Here is a 14,277-nt window from a genome sequence, read left to right on the forward strand (position 1 = left end):
TTACTGCTGATGTGTCAAGATCTTTTTATTTATATCTAATTTTTCAAACATTTAACTGATACTTGGGGCTACACTAACAATATGAAGATTATCAACCTTGTGCTCCAAGTTATGATGCTATATGATAACAAAAATAGTTATTTAGTTACATACTTCAATTTCATAAATATAAGTTAATATTAACTAATTTTTTTGGGAGGGGATGGGTATGAGGGAATGCTGGGAGAAAGATGGTGAATTTATTTATAACAAAGTTGGAAAGACTGGAAAAACTCCTCCTAATTTGCATTCACCACATACTGGGGGCGATTTTTCAACAGTTCCTTTGGGTGTTAAAGAGAATCTGAGGTGACCAAAGATGGTATCCTGAGATGAAATGCTGATTTTTAGCCTGTATTTAGTAATTGGAGCTTCCACCAGGAATCCTAAGGAATGGATTGCCACTTTAATTGCCTCTGAGTGCTTGTTATGAAGATGGTAGACATTGATAACAACATCTGGGAGACAGTCACCGATGGCTTTGACCTGTGGAGCTTGACTGTTTGGAGGCACATTGGAAGAGGCTAGCAGAAACGGAAAGCTTTGCTGGCCAAGAAGAGGGTGCAGAGAAAACAGAAGTCAGTGAATACTGTGCTTTTCAGCCCACTGTCTTCCTCTGCAGCAAAATGCGCCAGAGCCTGCCATGCCAGAGTGAGAGTCCTGAGCTACACCAGGTGATGCTGAACACACTTGACCACCATGGCACAAACAATTGTCTCACAAGATGGAAGGCTGTCAAACAGTGTTCATTAAAAAGGTTGCATGGTATTTGGTTGCACAGCGCTTGTACTGACGCCTTAACAGTGACCAGTTGTGGGAGGCGATGGGGGTAGTGGGATTGCCACTGGACCCAGGGTATGAATCCCACCACAACAGATGATGGAATTTGAATTCATTAAAAATCTGGAATTAAAAGTTTAATGATGATCAGGAAACCATTGTTGATTGTCATAAACTCACTTGGTTCACTAATGTCCTTAGGGAAGGAAATCTCCCATTCTTACCTGGTCAGACATTTAAGGGGATATTTCAGAATACTCAGAATAAGTAAATTCCTACTATTAAGAAAAATTCTAAGGGGAGGACTCACCATCCATGGTTAACTAAAGAAGTTAAGGAAAGCATCAAACTTAAGGAAAAGGCATATCACTCTGCAAAGCTGAGTGGCAGGTCATATGATTATATGTAACTAATGGTAGAGGAATGACTAAAAGGTTAATCGGGAAAAATAAATTAGAGTACGGGAGGAAGCTAGCTGGACATGTGAAAATGGAGAGCAAGAATTTCTACAGATATTTAAACAGGAAAATAGTAAATAAAGCGAGGGTTGGTCTTCTAGAAAGGGGAGTTAATAGGTAATAAAATGGCGGATGATGCAAAAAACATACCAATAATAGCTGTAAATTGGGGTGGAAGGGAACTTGGTGAAATCACAATTACTAGGAAAGCAGTACTGAGTAAACTGATGGAGCTGCGGGTTGACAAGTCTCCAGGTTCTGGTGAACTTCATCCTCGCGTCTAAAAGGGGTTGTTAATGAGGTAATGGGTGCGTTGCTGTTAATTTTCCAAAATTCACTAGATTCTGGAAAGGTTTCATCAGACTGGAAAGTAGCAAATATAACCTCTCTATTCGAGAAGGGAGGCAGGCATAAAAAAAGGAAGCCATAGGCCAGTTAGTTTGAGACTGTCATGGGGAAGGTGTTAGAATCGATCATTGAGGAGGTTATCGCTGGGCACTGAGAAAAACCTGAGATAATCGGAAACAGTCAGCATAGTTTTGTGAAAGGGAAATCATGTTTAACTAATCTATTGGAGTTCTTTGAAGGAGTAACATGCACTGTGGATAAAGGGGAGCCTGTAGACTTGCTGTACTTGGATTTCCAAAAGGTGTTTGATAAGGTGCCACATCAAAAGTTATTGCAAAAAATAAAAGCTCATGGTGTAGGGTGTAACATATTAGCATGGATAGAAGGTTGGCTGGCTGGCAGAACACAGAGAATGCATAAATGGGTCTTTTTCTGAGTGGCAGGATGTGACTTGTGGAGTCCTGCAGGGGTCTCTGCTCAGGCCTCAACCTTTTACAATTTATATCAATGACTTAGATGAGGGGAGTGAAAGCATGGCAGCAAAATTTGCAGATGGCACAAAAGTAGGAAAGTATGATGTGAAGAGGATATAAAGGGGTTGCAAAAAAATATAGGTTGAGTGAGTGAGCAAAATCTGGCAAATGGAGTGTAATGTAGGAAAATGCGAAGTTGTTCTCTTTGGCAGGAGGAGTAAAAAAGCAGAGTATTACTTAAACAGAGAATGGCTGCAGAATTCCAAGCTGCAGAAGGATCTAGGTGTTTTAGTGCATGAGTCACAAAATGTTAGTGTGCAAGAACAGCAAGTAATTAAGAAGGCTAATGGATGCTAGCCTTTATTATGAGAGGAATTGAACATAAAAGCAAGGATGTTATGCTTCAGTTTTGCAGAACATTGGTGAGACCACCTCTCGAATATTGTGTGCAGTTTTTGTCTCCTTATTTAAGAAAGGATGTAAATGCATTGGACACGGTTCAGAGGAGGTTTACTAGGTTGATACCTGGAATGAGTGGGTTTTCTTATGAGGAAAGATAACAAAGACCGGGCTTGTTTCCATTGGAGATTAGAAGAATGAGGGGTGATTTGACTGAAGTATATAAGATCCTGAACAGTATTGACAAGATGGATGTGGAAAGGATGTTTCCTCTTGTGGGTGAGCCCAGAACTAGGGGGCACTGTTTTAAAATTAGGGGTCACGCTTTTAGGACAGAGGTGAGGAGAATTTTTTTCTGAGGGTTGTGTGAACTTGGAACACTCTACCTCTGCCTTAAAAATATTCAATGACCCCATCCCCGCCGCCCTCAGAGGAAAAAAGCTTCTTGTTAGGCAAGGGAATCAAAGGTTATTGGAGGCAGATGGGAATATGGAAGTCGAAACACAAGGTCATCAGCCATGATCTTATTGAATGGTGGAGTAAGCTTGAGGGGCTAAATGGCTGACTTCTGCCCCTATTTCATATGTTTGTTTGCCTAGCTTACATGTGACTCCAGATCCGCAGCAATGTGTTTGACTCTTCAACACGCTCTGAAATGGCCCAGCAAGCCACTCAGTTTTATAAAAAGAACAAAACTGGACAAATCACCAGGCATTGACCTAGGCACTGGAAAAGACAATGTCAAACTCAGCCTTGTTGACTCTGCAAAGCCTTCCTTATTGGGGGCTAGTGCCAAAATTGAAAGAGCTGTCTCACAGACTAGTCAAGCAACAGCCTGACATATTCATACTTATGCACTCATACATTACAGCGGGTCAGAGGCTAGGAAGGCTGTCCACCATCCACAAGGCACAAGTCAGGAGTGTGATGGAATACTCTCCACTTGCCTGGATGAGTGCAGCTTCAATAATATTTAATAAGCTCAACACCATCCAGGACAAAGCAGCCTGCCTGATTGGCACCACATCCACAAAAAAACATTCACTCTCTTCACCACTGACACACAATGGCAGCAGTGTGTACCATCTACAAGATGCACTGCAGCAACTCACCAAGGCTTCATAGACAGCACCTTCTAAACCCACAACCACTGTCATCTAGAAGGGCAGCAGACACATAGGAACACCACCACCTGGAAGTTCACTCACCATCCTGACTTGGAAATATATCACTGTTCCTTCACTGTGGCTGGGTCAAGATCCTGGAACTCCCTCCCTAATAGCACTGTGGGTGTACCTACACCACATGGACTGCAGTGGTTCAAGAAGGCAACTCACCACCATCTTCTGAAGGGAATTAGGGATGGGCAATAAATGCTGGCCTAGCCAGCGAAGCCCAGGTCCCATGAATGAATGAGAAAAAAACAATAACAGAATTACCTGGAAAAACTCAGCAGGTCTGGCAGCATCGGCGGAGAAGAAAAGAGTTGATGTTTCGAGTCCTCATGACCCTTCAACAGAACTGAGTTTGGAAATAAACAGGTTATTGCTGAGGAGTTCGAGCATGACTCAAAGGTATACTGTTCCCTTGCTGTTTGAAGAGTTCCTTTGAAACACAGGTCTTTTTGGGACACTTTTTCAAGATTTCACCAACACTATCAACATTTATTCCAGAAATTCACTCACAACTTCACATTGAAAGAGATGAGTACTACGCTATTTAACCTTACTAGACACCTAAGGAGTCACCAGGAAAAGGGAGCTTGGTCACTGGGGTCTTGCTAGGTGTCCCTTGGACATGGAGAAATGAGAGGATGACATAAGGTTAACCAAAGCAGCAGCTGTTGTAGGAGAGAGAAACTAGGCTGGGGTGGGGTTATTCCTTCCTCTGGGTACGAAGCATTTTGCCTCCTCTGGATCTTCTCCAGCCCCTTGCTCAGTTCCTGAGTCATCCTGAAATTTGCTGCTGTGTGTCAGCCACTCTAAACCTCTCCATGAAAATTGTATCTAGTCAGTACTTGAATTGACATGGCAGACAAGGAAGCTTCCTTCAATAGAACCTTCCAAACACATGACCTCTGTCACCCCAAAGGGCAAGGGCAGCAGACACATGGGAACGCTGCCACCTGCAAGGTCCCCTCCAAACCACACACCATCTTGACTTGGAAATATATTGCCATTCCTTCACTGTCACTAGGTCAAAATCCTGAAACACCCTTCCTAACAGCACTTTGCATGCACCTACATCAAATGGAAGTTCAAGATGCAATTCACCACCACCTTCTCAAAAGCAATTAGGGATGGTCAACATACGTTGGCTTTTCCAGTGATGGCTGTATCCCATTAAAGGATAAAAAACGCTGACTTTCAGAAGGCCTTTTCAAGGTACCATATCGGAAACTTGGAGATTAAGGGGTATGGAATAATGGAGATGGTACTGAATTGGGTTAAAACATATTAGCAGCGAGGAAACAGAGTAGGAGATTTGTTGACATTAACTGGCATGTAGCTAACAGTAATTAGACATTGTGGCCATAAAGCGATATAGGTTACAACATAACCATGAATCAGGAAGGCTATTTGGTTGATTTCAAATTCTTAAATTATTTCACCTCACTATTCAACCTGGCAATCTATTGCATCTGATCATTTTTTGGTGTCAATTCTTACTAAATCTTAGTCGCACTGTCCTTTCGTAATATATTTTGAATTAATACGTGTGGCTACATTTATCAATAGTTCATTACACTCTATACATCTATACAATTACATCTTAGTTATATCCTTTCAAGGATTTTAAACCATAATTTCTCCAATTTTTTTATGTCCTTCAGTCCTCTGATGTCATCAATTAGCTTGTGGCTCTTGTTTGAACTGCCTGTAGGGCTTGAATTCCTTCCTTGGGCTTTAGTTACCAGAAATAATCCATCTAGTAGCCTAATAATTCCTGGTGTTCTGCTCCTCCCAGTATAAAGCAATGCATCAGAAAACTTAGTGAACAATACCACAAGAATATATACAAATGGCGCACTGAGCACATATTTTGTCCAACATACTTCCAGGGTTACACTTCACATGTGCAACTCATAGAAGTTTTTATGTCATGAATCACAGAATTGTTATGGTGTAGAAGGAGGCCATTTGGCCCATCGTGTCTGCACTGGCTCTCTGAGCATTTTAACTGTCCTGACTTTTCCCCCGTAACCCTGAGCATTGTTTCTATTTAAATAATTACCCAATGTCCTCTTGAATGCCTCAACTGAACTTGCCTCCACCACACTTCCAGACAGTGCATTCCAAACACTAGCTACTCACTGTGTGAAAAAGTTTTTTCTCACCTCGTGTTTGCTTCTTTTGCAAAACACTTTAAAACTGTGCCCTCTGGTTCTCAATCTGTTTACGAGAACAGATTCTCCCTATCTACTATGTCCAGACCCCTCATGATTTGAAAAATTCTATCAAGTCTCCTCTTAGCCTTGTCCTCTCCAAGGAAAACAGTCCCAACTTCTCCAATCTTTCCTCATAACTGAAGTGTCCCTGGAACCATTCTTGTAAACCTCTTCTGCACTCTCTCCAATGCGTTCACATCCTTCCTATAGTGTGGTGTCCAGAACTGTACACAATACTCCATAAAATGCAGGAAACACACAGCAAGTCTGACAGCATCTGTGGATAAAGAAATAGAGTTAACCTTTCAGATCCATGATCCTTCATTATTTCTTTCCTAATTTCATGATTTGCAACATCCACAGTATTTTGCTTTTGTACTGAAATTTTTATTGCATTTGGTTGGCTGAAATTCCGTTTTCATAATAATGGCATCTTGAACTCTCGCTAGGTGAGAAATTGGGCACTGGAAGAAAAGATCTCCAACACAAGGGCGATATAAAAAATAAAAAATAGTGTTTGAATAAATTTTAAGAATTTATTTGTAACATTTCTGTGTTCAACTGTATGGGGCACAATAACACACTGGCCTATGGAGCAAAACATAGCATAGTACAGAAAAATACATACAATTGCTAGTTTAAAAATATTCTAGAATTAAAAAACACCGACAGAAGGGAGTGAAACAGACATTTCACAATATAAAAACTGACAGTTGTTGTGGTTTGCATGTATGCTATAATGGGATATGTTAGTGGGTGGAAAGGCCCCAAAGATTTCTTAACTCCAGTATGTTCCTTTACAGTGCAATTCAGTGGAAGAGGGAAACAAATATCAATTTGGGAACCTTTCAGGGAAATAAGATATTTCAATTGGGCCTCTTTTATACAAAAAAGAGAAACTGAGAAAATGTATAGAATACCAAATATAAAAATGCACTTGGAAAATGTTATGAAATTGCCTGATGGATTATTGATTTCCACTATTTTCCTTCTGAGTTCAATAACTTTTAAATATGCCTGTTCATGTATTTTCCTAGATTTGGAGAAAAGAGGGACTGGCAATCCACATTGTATATTCACAAAAAAGTATTTATTTGGCAAATGCTTTTGGTTTGCAGAGTAAACTGAAGCTATTTAAATTATACCTCCATGTGCGGTATCCCTTCACCGGTCCGGCAACTAAAAATGAGGCACCACTCGCCTGAAATGTGTTTCACCTCTTTAGAATAAAAGCAAAAAACTGCGGATGCTGGAAATCCAAAACAAAAACAAAAATACCTGGAAAAACTCAGCAGGTCTGACAGCATCTGCGGAGAGGAGCACAGTTAACGTTTCAAGTCCGTATGACTCTTCAACAGAACATCTTTTGGTTATCTCCACCTATCACTGCCCTCTATCCAGCTCTATCCGTCCCAACACACACACACACCCGCCCCCCCTCCCCGCGTCCCCCTTTAAATCAGCTTATACTTCACCTCTTTTCTATTTTTCCTTAGTTCTGTTGAAGAGTCATACGGACTCGAAACGTTAACTGTGTTCCTCTCCACAGATCTGCTGAATTTTTCCAGGTATTTTTGTTTTTGTTTCACCTCTTTAGAAAATGCCCGTTTGATAGATCAAGAACAGCCTTACAGTATATTAACTTTATTTTCTCATGTTGAGTAATCTGTTGTGCAACTCCGGTATTTCATGGCATACGTCTTTAAATCGCTTTCTTTACAGACACCCTGTTTTACAAACCCATTTACTGTTCTGGCTGCACAAATGCACTTACTGTTTTAGGACTGTAAACAGGAATGACGTCTCCTGCAACCCCGCCTCGCACTAAGCTGGACAGGCATGCGCAGTGTGATCGAACCTTGTGTCAGCAGGAGCAGCGATTGTGCGCGAGTTGCCAAATGAGTGTAGTTGCGACTCAGAGTGGTAATACTTTATTTTTCCTCGTCCTGCTGAGGAATTAAATGTAATGGGGTGCTTCTTGTTGTTTCTTTATGTTGTATTTCCCTTTCTTAGAGACGTGGTGAATCCAAGTTTCAGTGAGAGGAAAAAAGAGGTGTGGTTACTTCTCTGGTAGCTTTACATCTATTCGTCAATGTGATTTGTTTCTGAATATGCAGGAATGGTTTGTTTCACATAATGGGGCGTCGTCAGAGCAGGAACTAAACATCAGGCACCAAGTGTTTGTGTGTGTTGCGGTAGTGGTGTGAAATCTGCGTTTTCAGTGATCCTTCCTGCTGCTTTTTATCGACCCTCTGCAGTGCAATGTCAACTTTTTTTTTTAGCTGATGGCTCTCATTGTAAGAATTAAGCTGTATGTGTGAGGCTGGTCTTGTTAAGTTTCTGATCAATGCCGGCCCCCCATGATGTTGCTGATGGGGAATTCGAACATGGTAATGTCAGTGAACGTCAAGAGGAGTTGATTAGACTTTTTTCTTCTTAGAGATGATCATTGTCCGACACGTGTGTGGAGCGAATGTTACTTGTCACTCATCAGCCTAAGCCTTAATGTTATCCGGGTCTCGCTGACTGCAGGCATGAGCTACTCCAAAGGAGTTTGAATGGAACTGAACACTACAATTATCAGCGAACAGCCTTCTACCATATGATGGAGGAGAGGCCATTCTGAAAACAACTGAAATGGACACTAGGACACTGCCCTCAAAAGCTCCTGCAGCGATGTGCTGGGGCTGCAATGATTGTCCTGCAGCCACGAGAGTGGATGTGGGGTAAAACTAAAGGGGCCCTTCAGGCCCCTCTGTCCTTGGCCTCCTACACTGTTCCAATGAAGCTAAATGTAAGCTTAAGGAATAGCGCCTCTTTTGAATAGGTACTTTGAAAATTTCTGAAGTCAATTTGAGTTCAACAATTTCAGATTATAACCCCCTGCCTTTATATTTTGGACAGCGGTGTTGGTGATGATTCTGCTATTTCTCATTTACATCACCTTCTATATCCAATTTTTGTTTCTTTGCTTGCCTTTTTGGCCTTGTTCTTTAATCACTCCTGCCTTACCACAGACCATCCCTTTTGATCTTTCCTCCCCTCCCACCATCCCCTGCCTCTGCATTTGCTTAAAACCTATTACAACTCAAACTTTTCCAATTCTGATGAGAGATCATTGACCTGAAATGTAAACTATTTCTCTCCACAGATGCTGCTTAGTCTGCTGATTATTTCCAGCATTCTTTTATTTTACTTTCCTATTCTGTTCCCAGTCATTTCATGTATGTAATATTTATGTTTGTATGTTCTGTCATCTTTCCATTCAAATGTCCTGTGTTATCAGCCCTTTTAAATCTATATTCTTGAGATATAGGAACACATGTAAGGTCATGTTTATTGCTCATCGTGATCCGTAGTTGCCTGAGAAGGCTGTGGTCTGCTTGCTCCTTGAACAGTTGTGCTAATGGTGTTCCCACAATGGTGTTGGATAGGGAATCCCAATATGTTGTTCCTTCATTGCTGGGTCAATGATATATAGAGTTTTCAATGTTCATTATGCCCACAGCTAAGTTACATCTGGTAATGCCTGTCCTGCTGTATTTTAATGGAAATGTTGCAGCACATAATGTTAGAATACTTTAAGAATTGCTTTGATTAAAATTTTAACTCTTTTCCAACCATATAACCCTCCATGAATCACAGTGCAGAAGAGGCCCTTCGGCCCATTGAGTCTGTACCGACATGCGAGAAACACTTGACCTACCTACCTAATCCTATTTACCAGCACTTGGCCCATAGCCTTGAATGTTATGAAGTGCCAAGTGCTCATCCAGGTACTTTTTAAAGGATGTGAGGCAACCCGCCTCCACCACCCTCCCAGGTAGTGCATTCCAGACTGTCACCACCCTCTGGGTAAAAAAGTTTTTCCTCACATCCCCCTAAACCTCCTGCCCCTCACCTTGAACTTATGTCCCCTTGGGACTGACCCTTCAACTAAGGAGAACAGCTGCTCCCTATCCACCCTGTCCATGCTTCTCATAATCTTGTACACCTCGATCAGGTCGCCGCTCAGTCTCCTCTGCTCAAATGAAAACAACCCAAGTCTATCCAACCTTTCTTCATAACTTAAATGTTTCATCCCAGGAAACATCCTGGTGAATCTCCTCTGCACCCCCTCCAGTGCAATCACATCCTTCCTGTAATGTGGCAACTAGAACTGCACACAGTACTCCAGCTGTGGACTCACCAAGGTTCTATACAACTCCAACATGACCTCTCTACTTTTGTAATTTATGCCTCGATTGATAAAGGCAAGTGTCCCATATGCCTTTTTCACCACCCCCACTAACATGCGCCTCTGCAGAAGTCTGTATTCTTCTGACTCTGGCCTCTGATAAGAATCAATATGCTTTGTACTAAAGTATGCACTTTATTTGTACATTTTCTGAAAATCTATTCTATTTTCAAGAACATTTAACCTTGGCCGTAACTTGCGAGCTCCCCAGCGCGGATTAGTGGGGGGTTACCCCAAAGATGTGCTGGGGATGTCCTCTTGGAAGTTCCCAGGTTAGGTTTGCAATTGCCCAGAAACTTCACCTGGGCAAATGCTTGTGCTGGGAACCATGCAAAAATGTGATTTTAAACTGGATGGCTCTAAGTTACACCAATAGTTACCCAAAAAATGTTAGAAGAATTAACTTCTGGTTAATAATTGCACAGATCCAGGCTGAACCCGCATGGGAAACGCTTCACCGCCACCCCCCCCAACACACCCCCACCACCCACCCACAGGGGATTCCCTCCACCTGCATGGGACTCCCCCACCCGCTCCCTCCCCAAGGCCGGACTGGATCTGTTACAAGGCTTGCCCCACTGCCACCCACCCCCCACCACAGGCCCAACCCAAAGCCTGATGCCCCAAGCCCAAGGCCAGACCCACCCCGCACCCCGAAGACCCTCCAACCCCCCCACAATCCTGCTGAGGCCCAACTCATCCCACGCCACACCACCTTCCAGGCCCCCCTCTGTCTCTCCCCCACCCCGAGGCCTGATCCCTACCCTTGTCAAAGGCCTTCCCCATCCCCCCCACACCCAATGCCATCCCACCACACCCCCCACACCCCACATTCCCCATGCCTGGCCTGATAACCTGCCCTGTCCCCTAATCCCCAGAAGCTTACCCTACCTGAGGCCCCACTGCATACCCACACCCCGCTACAAGACCCAACACCCTGCCCCCCCGAGTCCTGAGGGAGTGCGTGCCAACTCCCCGCCCCCGGCCAGTCGTAACTCCCCACCAGCCGTGACCCCCCCCCACACCCAGTCCCGACCTTCCGATTTCGCCCCCCGCCTGCCTGCCCCAACCTCCCTCCCTCCGACTCCTACCCCTGCCCGCCTGACCTGACCTCCCACCCCCAACCACCAGCCCTGACCTCCCCTGACCTGCCCTCCCCACCACCCACCTTGACCTGACCTCCCTCTGACCTCTCCCCCCTCCCACCCTGACCCAACCTCCCTCTGACCTCTCCCTGTTCACCCCAACCTCCTTCTGACCTCCTCACCGTTTCCCCCCCCCCCTACAAAAAACCTTTAAACTTAATTGGTTTACGGCAGCTGGTACTGTTTTAAAAAAAACGGTGTGTGACCCTCTTCACTTCAACTCTCCTGCACTTCGATACTGGGCCCGGTGGTGCACCGCACTGCTTTGATCTTGCTCAGCCTGAGACAGTTGGGTGAGACAGGCTGGGAAAAAATATTGACGTAAGTAATGGGGCACTGAGTTCAGGCCCCTTATAATTTGCATAATTTTAAGATGCCTAATACTGCATCCAGGGTAATCTATCCCTTCTCAAACCTCTCGACCTATGTGAAAGATTTGACACAGTTGACCACACCATCTACCACCAATCCTTCTCCATTGTTGTCCAGCCTGCTGGGACCACTCTCACTTGGTTTGATTCTTATTTGTCTAATAAAGCCAGCAAATCAACTACAATTGCACTTTTGCCTACTTCTGCACTGTTACCTCTGGTGTCCACCAAGCATCTATCCTTGGCCCCCCACTGTTTCTCATTTACATGCTTCACTTTGGCAGCAATATCTGATAAGAGTCATTTGGACTTGAAACGTTAACTGTATTCCTCTCCGCAGATGCTGTCAGACCTGCTGAGTTTTTCCAGGTATCTTTGTTTTTGTTCTGAAAATATAACGTCACTTTCCACATGTACACTAATGATATGCAGCTGTACCTCACCACCAGCTCTTTCGACCTCTCCAGGGTCTCTAGATTATCACGCTGCTTGTCCAATATTGGGTACTGGATGAACAGAAATTTTCTCCATTAACCTGGGGTTACCATTGACCAGAACCTGAACAGGACCAGCCAAATAAATACTGTGGCTACAAGAGCAGGTCAGAGACTGGGAATTATGCAGAAAGTAACTTGATTCCTGACTCTCCAGAGTCTGCCCACCATACAGCACTGTGGGTGTACCTACACCACATAGACTGCAGTGGTTCATGAAGGCAGCTCACCACCATCTTCTCAAGGGCAATTAGGGATGGGCAATAAATGCTGGCCTAGCCAGTGATGCCCACATCCTGTGAACAAATAAATTAAAAAAATATGTATGTGAGAACCGGACTATTTGCACCTTTGGTGTCATAGCGGACCCCAAGATAAGCTTCTGACCATATATCTGCGCCATCACAAGAGCAATCACTTCCACCTCTGTAACGTCGACCATCTCATTCCTGCCTCAACTCACCTGCTGCTGAAACCCTCATCCATGCCTTTGTTACTTCGACTATTCCAGTGCTGGCCTTCCATGTTCTACCCGCCGTAAACTTGAAGTCATCCAAATCTTTGCTGCCCGTGCCCTGTTCATCCATTACCCCTGTGCTCGTTACATTGGCCCCTGGTTAAGCAATGCCTCAATTTTAAAGTTCTCATCCTTGTTTTCAAATCCCACTGCAGGCTCGCCCTTCTCTACCTCTGTAAACTCCTCCAGCTGCACAACCCTTTGAGATATGTGCTCCTCCAAATCTGGCTTCTTCTGCATCTCCAATTTTTATTTCTCCACCATTGCTGGCTTTGCTTCCAGTCAAGTCTCCAGACTCTGGAATTCACTCCATTAAGCCTCTTTGCCTTGCTATCTCTTTTTTCTTTCTTAAGACATTCCTTAAAACCTAGCTCTTGACCAAACTTTGGTCATCAGCCATAATACATCCTCATGCGACTTGCTATCAATTTTTGCTTTAGAACACTCTTGTGAAGCACCTTGGAATGTTTTATTACATTAAAGGTGCAAAATACATATGACCTATTGTTGCATGAGAACGCCTGAAAGAATTGTCTAAATAAGCCATTGTGATGTTTTATTTAAGTTACAGTTAAGTTCCATCCTTATTAAAATATATCACTTTGGAGCTCACCCTAAAATATCCCACCAGCTTATAACATGCATTGTGTTCTCAATATGTGACTCATTTTCATGTTCTCAAAATTGAGGCTTATCCTTTGCATTTAAATTGAAATAATTTATAACTAATGTAAGACTTATAATTTCCCACATTACAACAGTGACTACACTTCACAAGTAATTAGTGAGATCTAATGTGCTATGGGGAATCCTGAGGTTGTGAACGGTAAATGCAAGTCCAGTTAGCATGATGGAAGGCATATCTTCTATTTCCACCCCTAGATGTCTTGAGTGTTATTTTCCTCATCAGTGATGGCAAATGACTGGTTGGATGAACTCACATCTTTGTCAGATAGTGCTGGGAAGACTGGCTGTTCAACGGTTGTTCCGAAGAAGAGTCATATTAGACTCAAATCGTTGGCTCTGTTTCTCGCTCCACAGATACTGCCAGACCTGCTGAGTTTTTCCAGCACCCTGTGTTTTTTTCAGATCTGCAGAATTGTGCTTTTATTTGGTTCTTTTCTTATACTGCTTATATTTCAATGCAAATAATTGGGCCAGCAATAGACAAGGTCATTTTAACATTTTAATAATCTGAACAAAAGATTAGAGTTCACCAATTTTATAGAATTACAGGAACATGTATACAATAATTTCACCTGCATACAAAGCATATGAAAAGGTGCCAAATGACACCTAGTGTGCTATACAATCAACTTCTATTTCCTATTCTCTCTTAGCAACCACAGTAAGCCACTGACTTGATGAAATCTCTTTTCCCCACAGAGGAAACAAAGGAAAGTCAACCTTTTAAGTTAATATCAGAACCAGGCTTTATGTACTTTGAGTGACAAATTTTAGAGCATCACCAGTGTGAATCCAGGAACACTGCCCCTGTTTGAAATTGTTTGTATAATTTTAAAAATACTTAATCTTTTGTGTTACATGTTCGGAAGTTTTTTTTCAAATGTGGTACCACAGTACCATACCATAGCTGGCTTATATATTTAAAAACTCTTTGAGGTCGG

At 43.0% G+C, this 14,277-nt stretch overlaps 1 protein-coding gene across 5 annotated transcripts in view; it reads left to right on the forward strand.

Moving 5' to 3' along the window:
- Window positions 1-7,387: 7,387 nt before the first annotated feature.
- LOC121278752 (copine-3-like) overlaps window positions 7,388-14,277 on the forward strand; it is a 69,989-nt gene continuing 63,099 nt past the window's right edge. For 2 of the 5 annotated variants that reach the window (XR_005943274.1, XM_041189149.1), the window contains exon 1: window positions 7,727-7,808. Coding sequence is in view for 1 of the 5 variants with exons in the window: in XM_041189149.1 (XP_041045083.1) it covers window positions 7,784-7,808 (25 nt within the window). In the remaining 4 variants the exon portion in view is untranslated. Of the gene's footprint in view, window positions 7,454-7,726; window positions 7,939-14,277 lie in introns of those variants that run through there. The other 3 variants (XM_041189150.1, XM_041189153.1, XM_041189151.1) reach the window with 3 other exon arrangements.

The sequence above is a fragment of the Carcharodon carcharias genome, chromosome 6, assembly GCF_017639515.1.
Source record: "Carcharodon carcharias isolate sCarCar2 chromosome 6, sCarCar2.pri, whole genome shotgun sequence".
In the NCBI taxonomy this organism is placed as follows: domain Eukaryota; kingdom Metazoa; phylum Chordata; class Chondrichthyes; order Lamniformes; family Lamnidae; genus Carcharodon; species Carcharodon carcharias.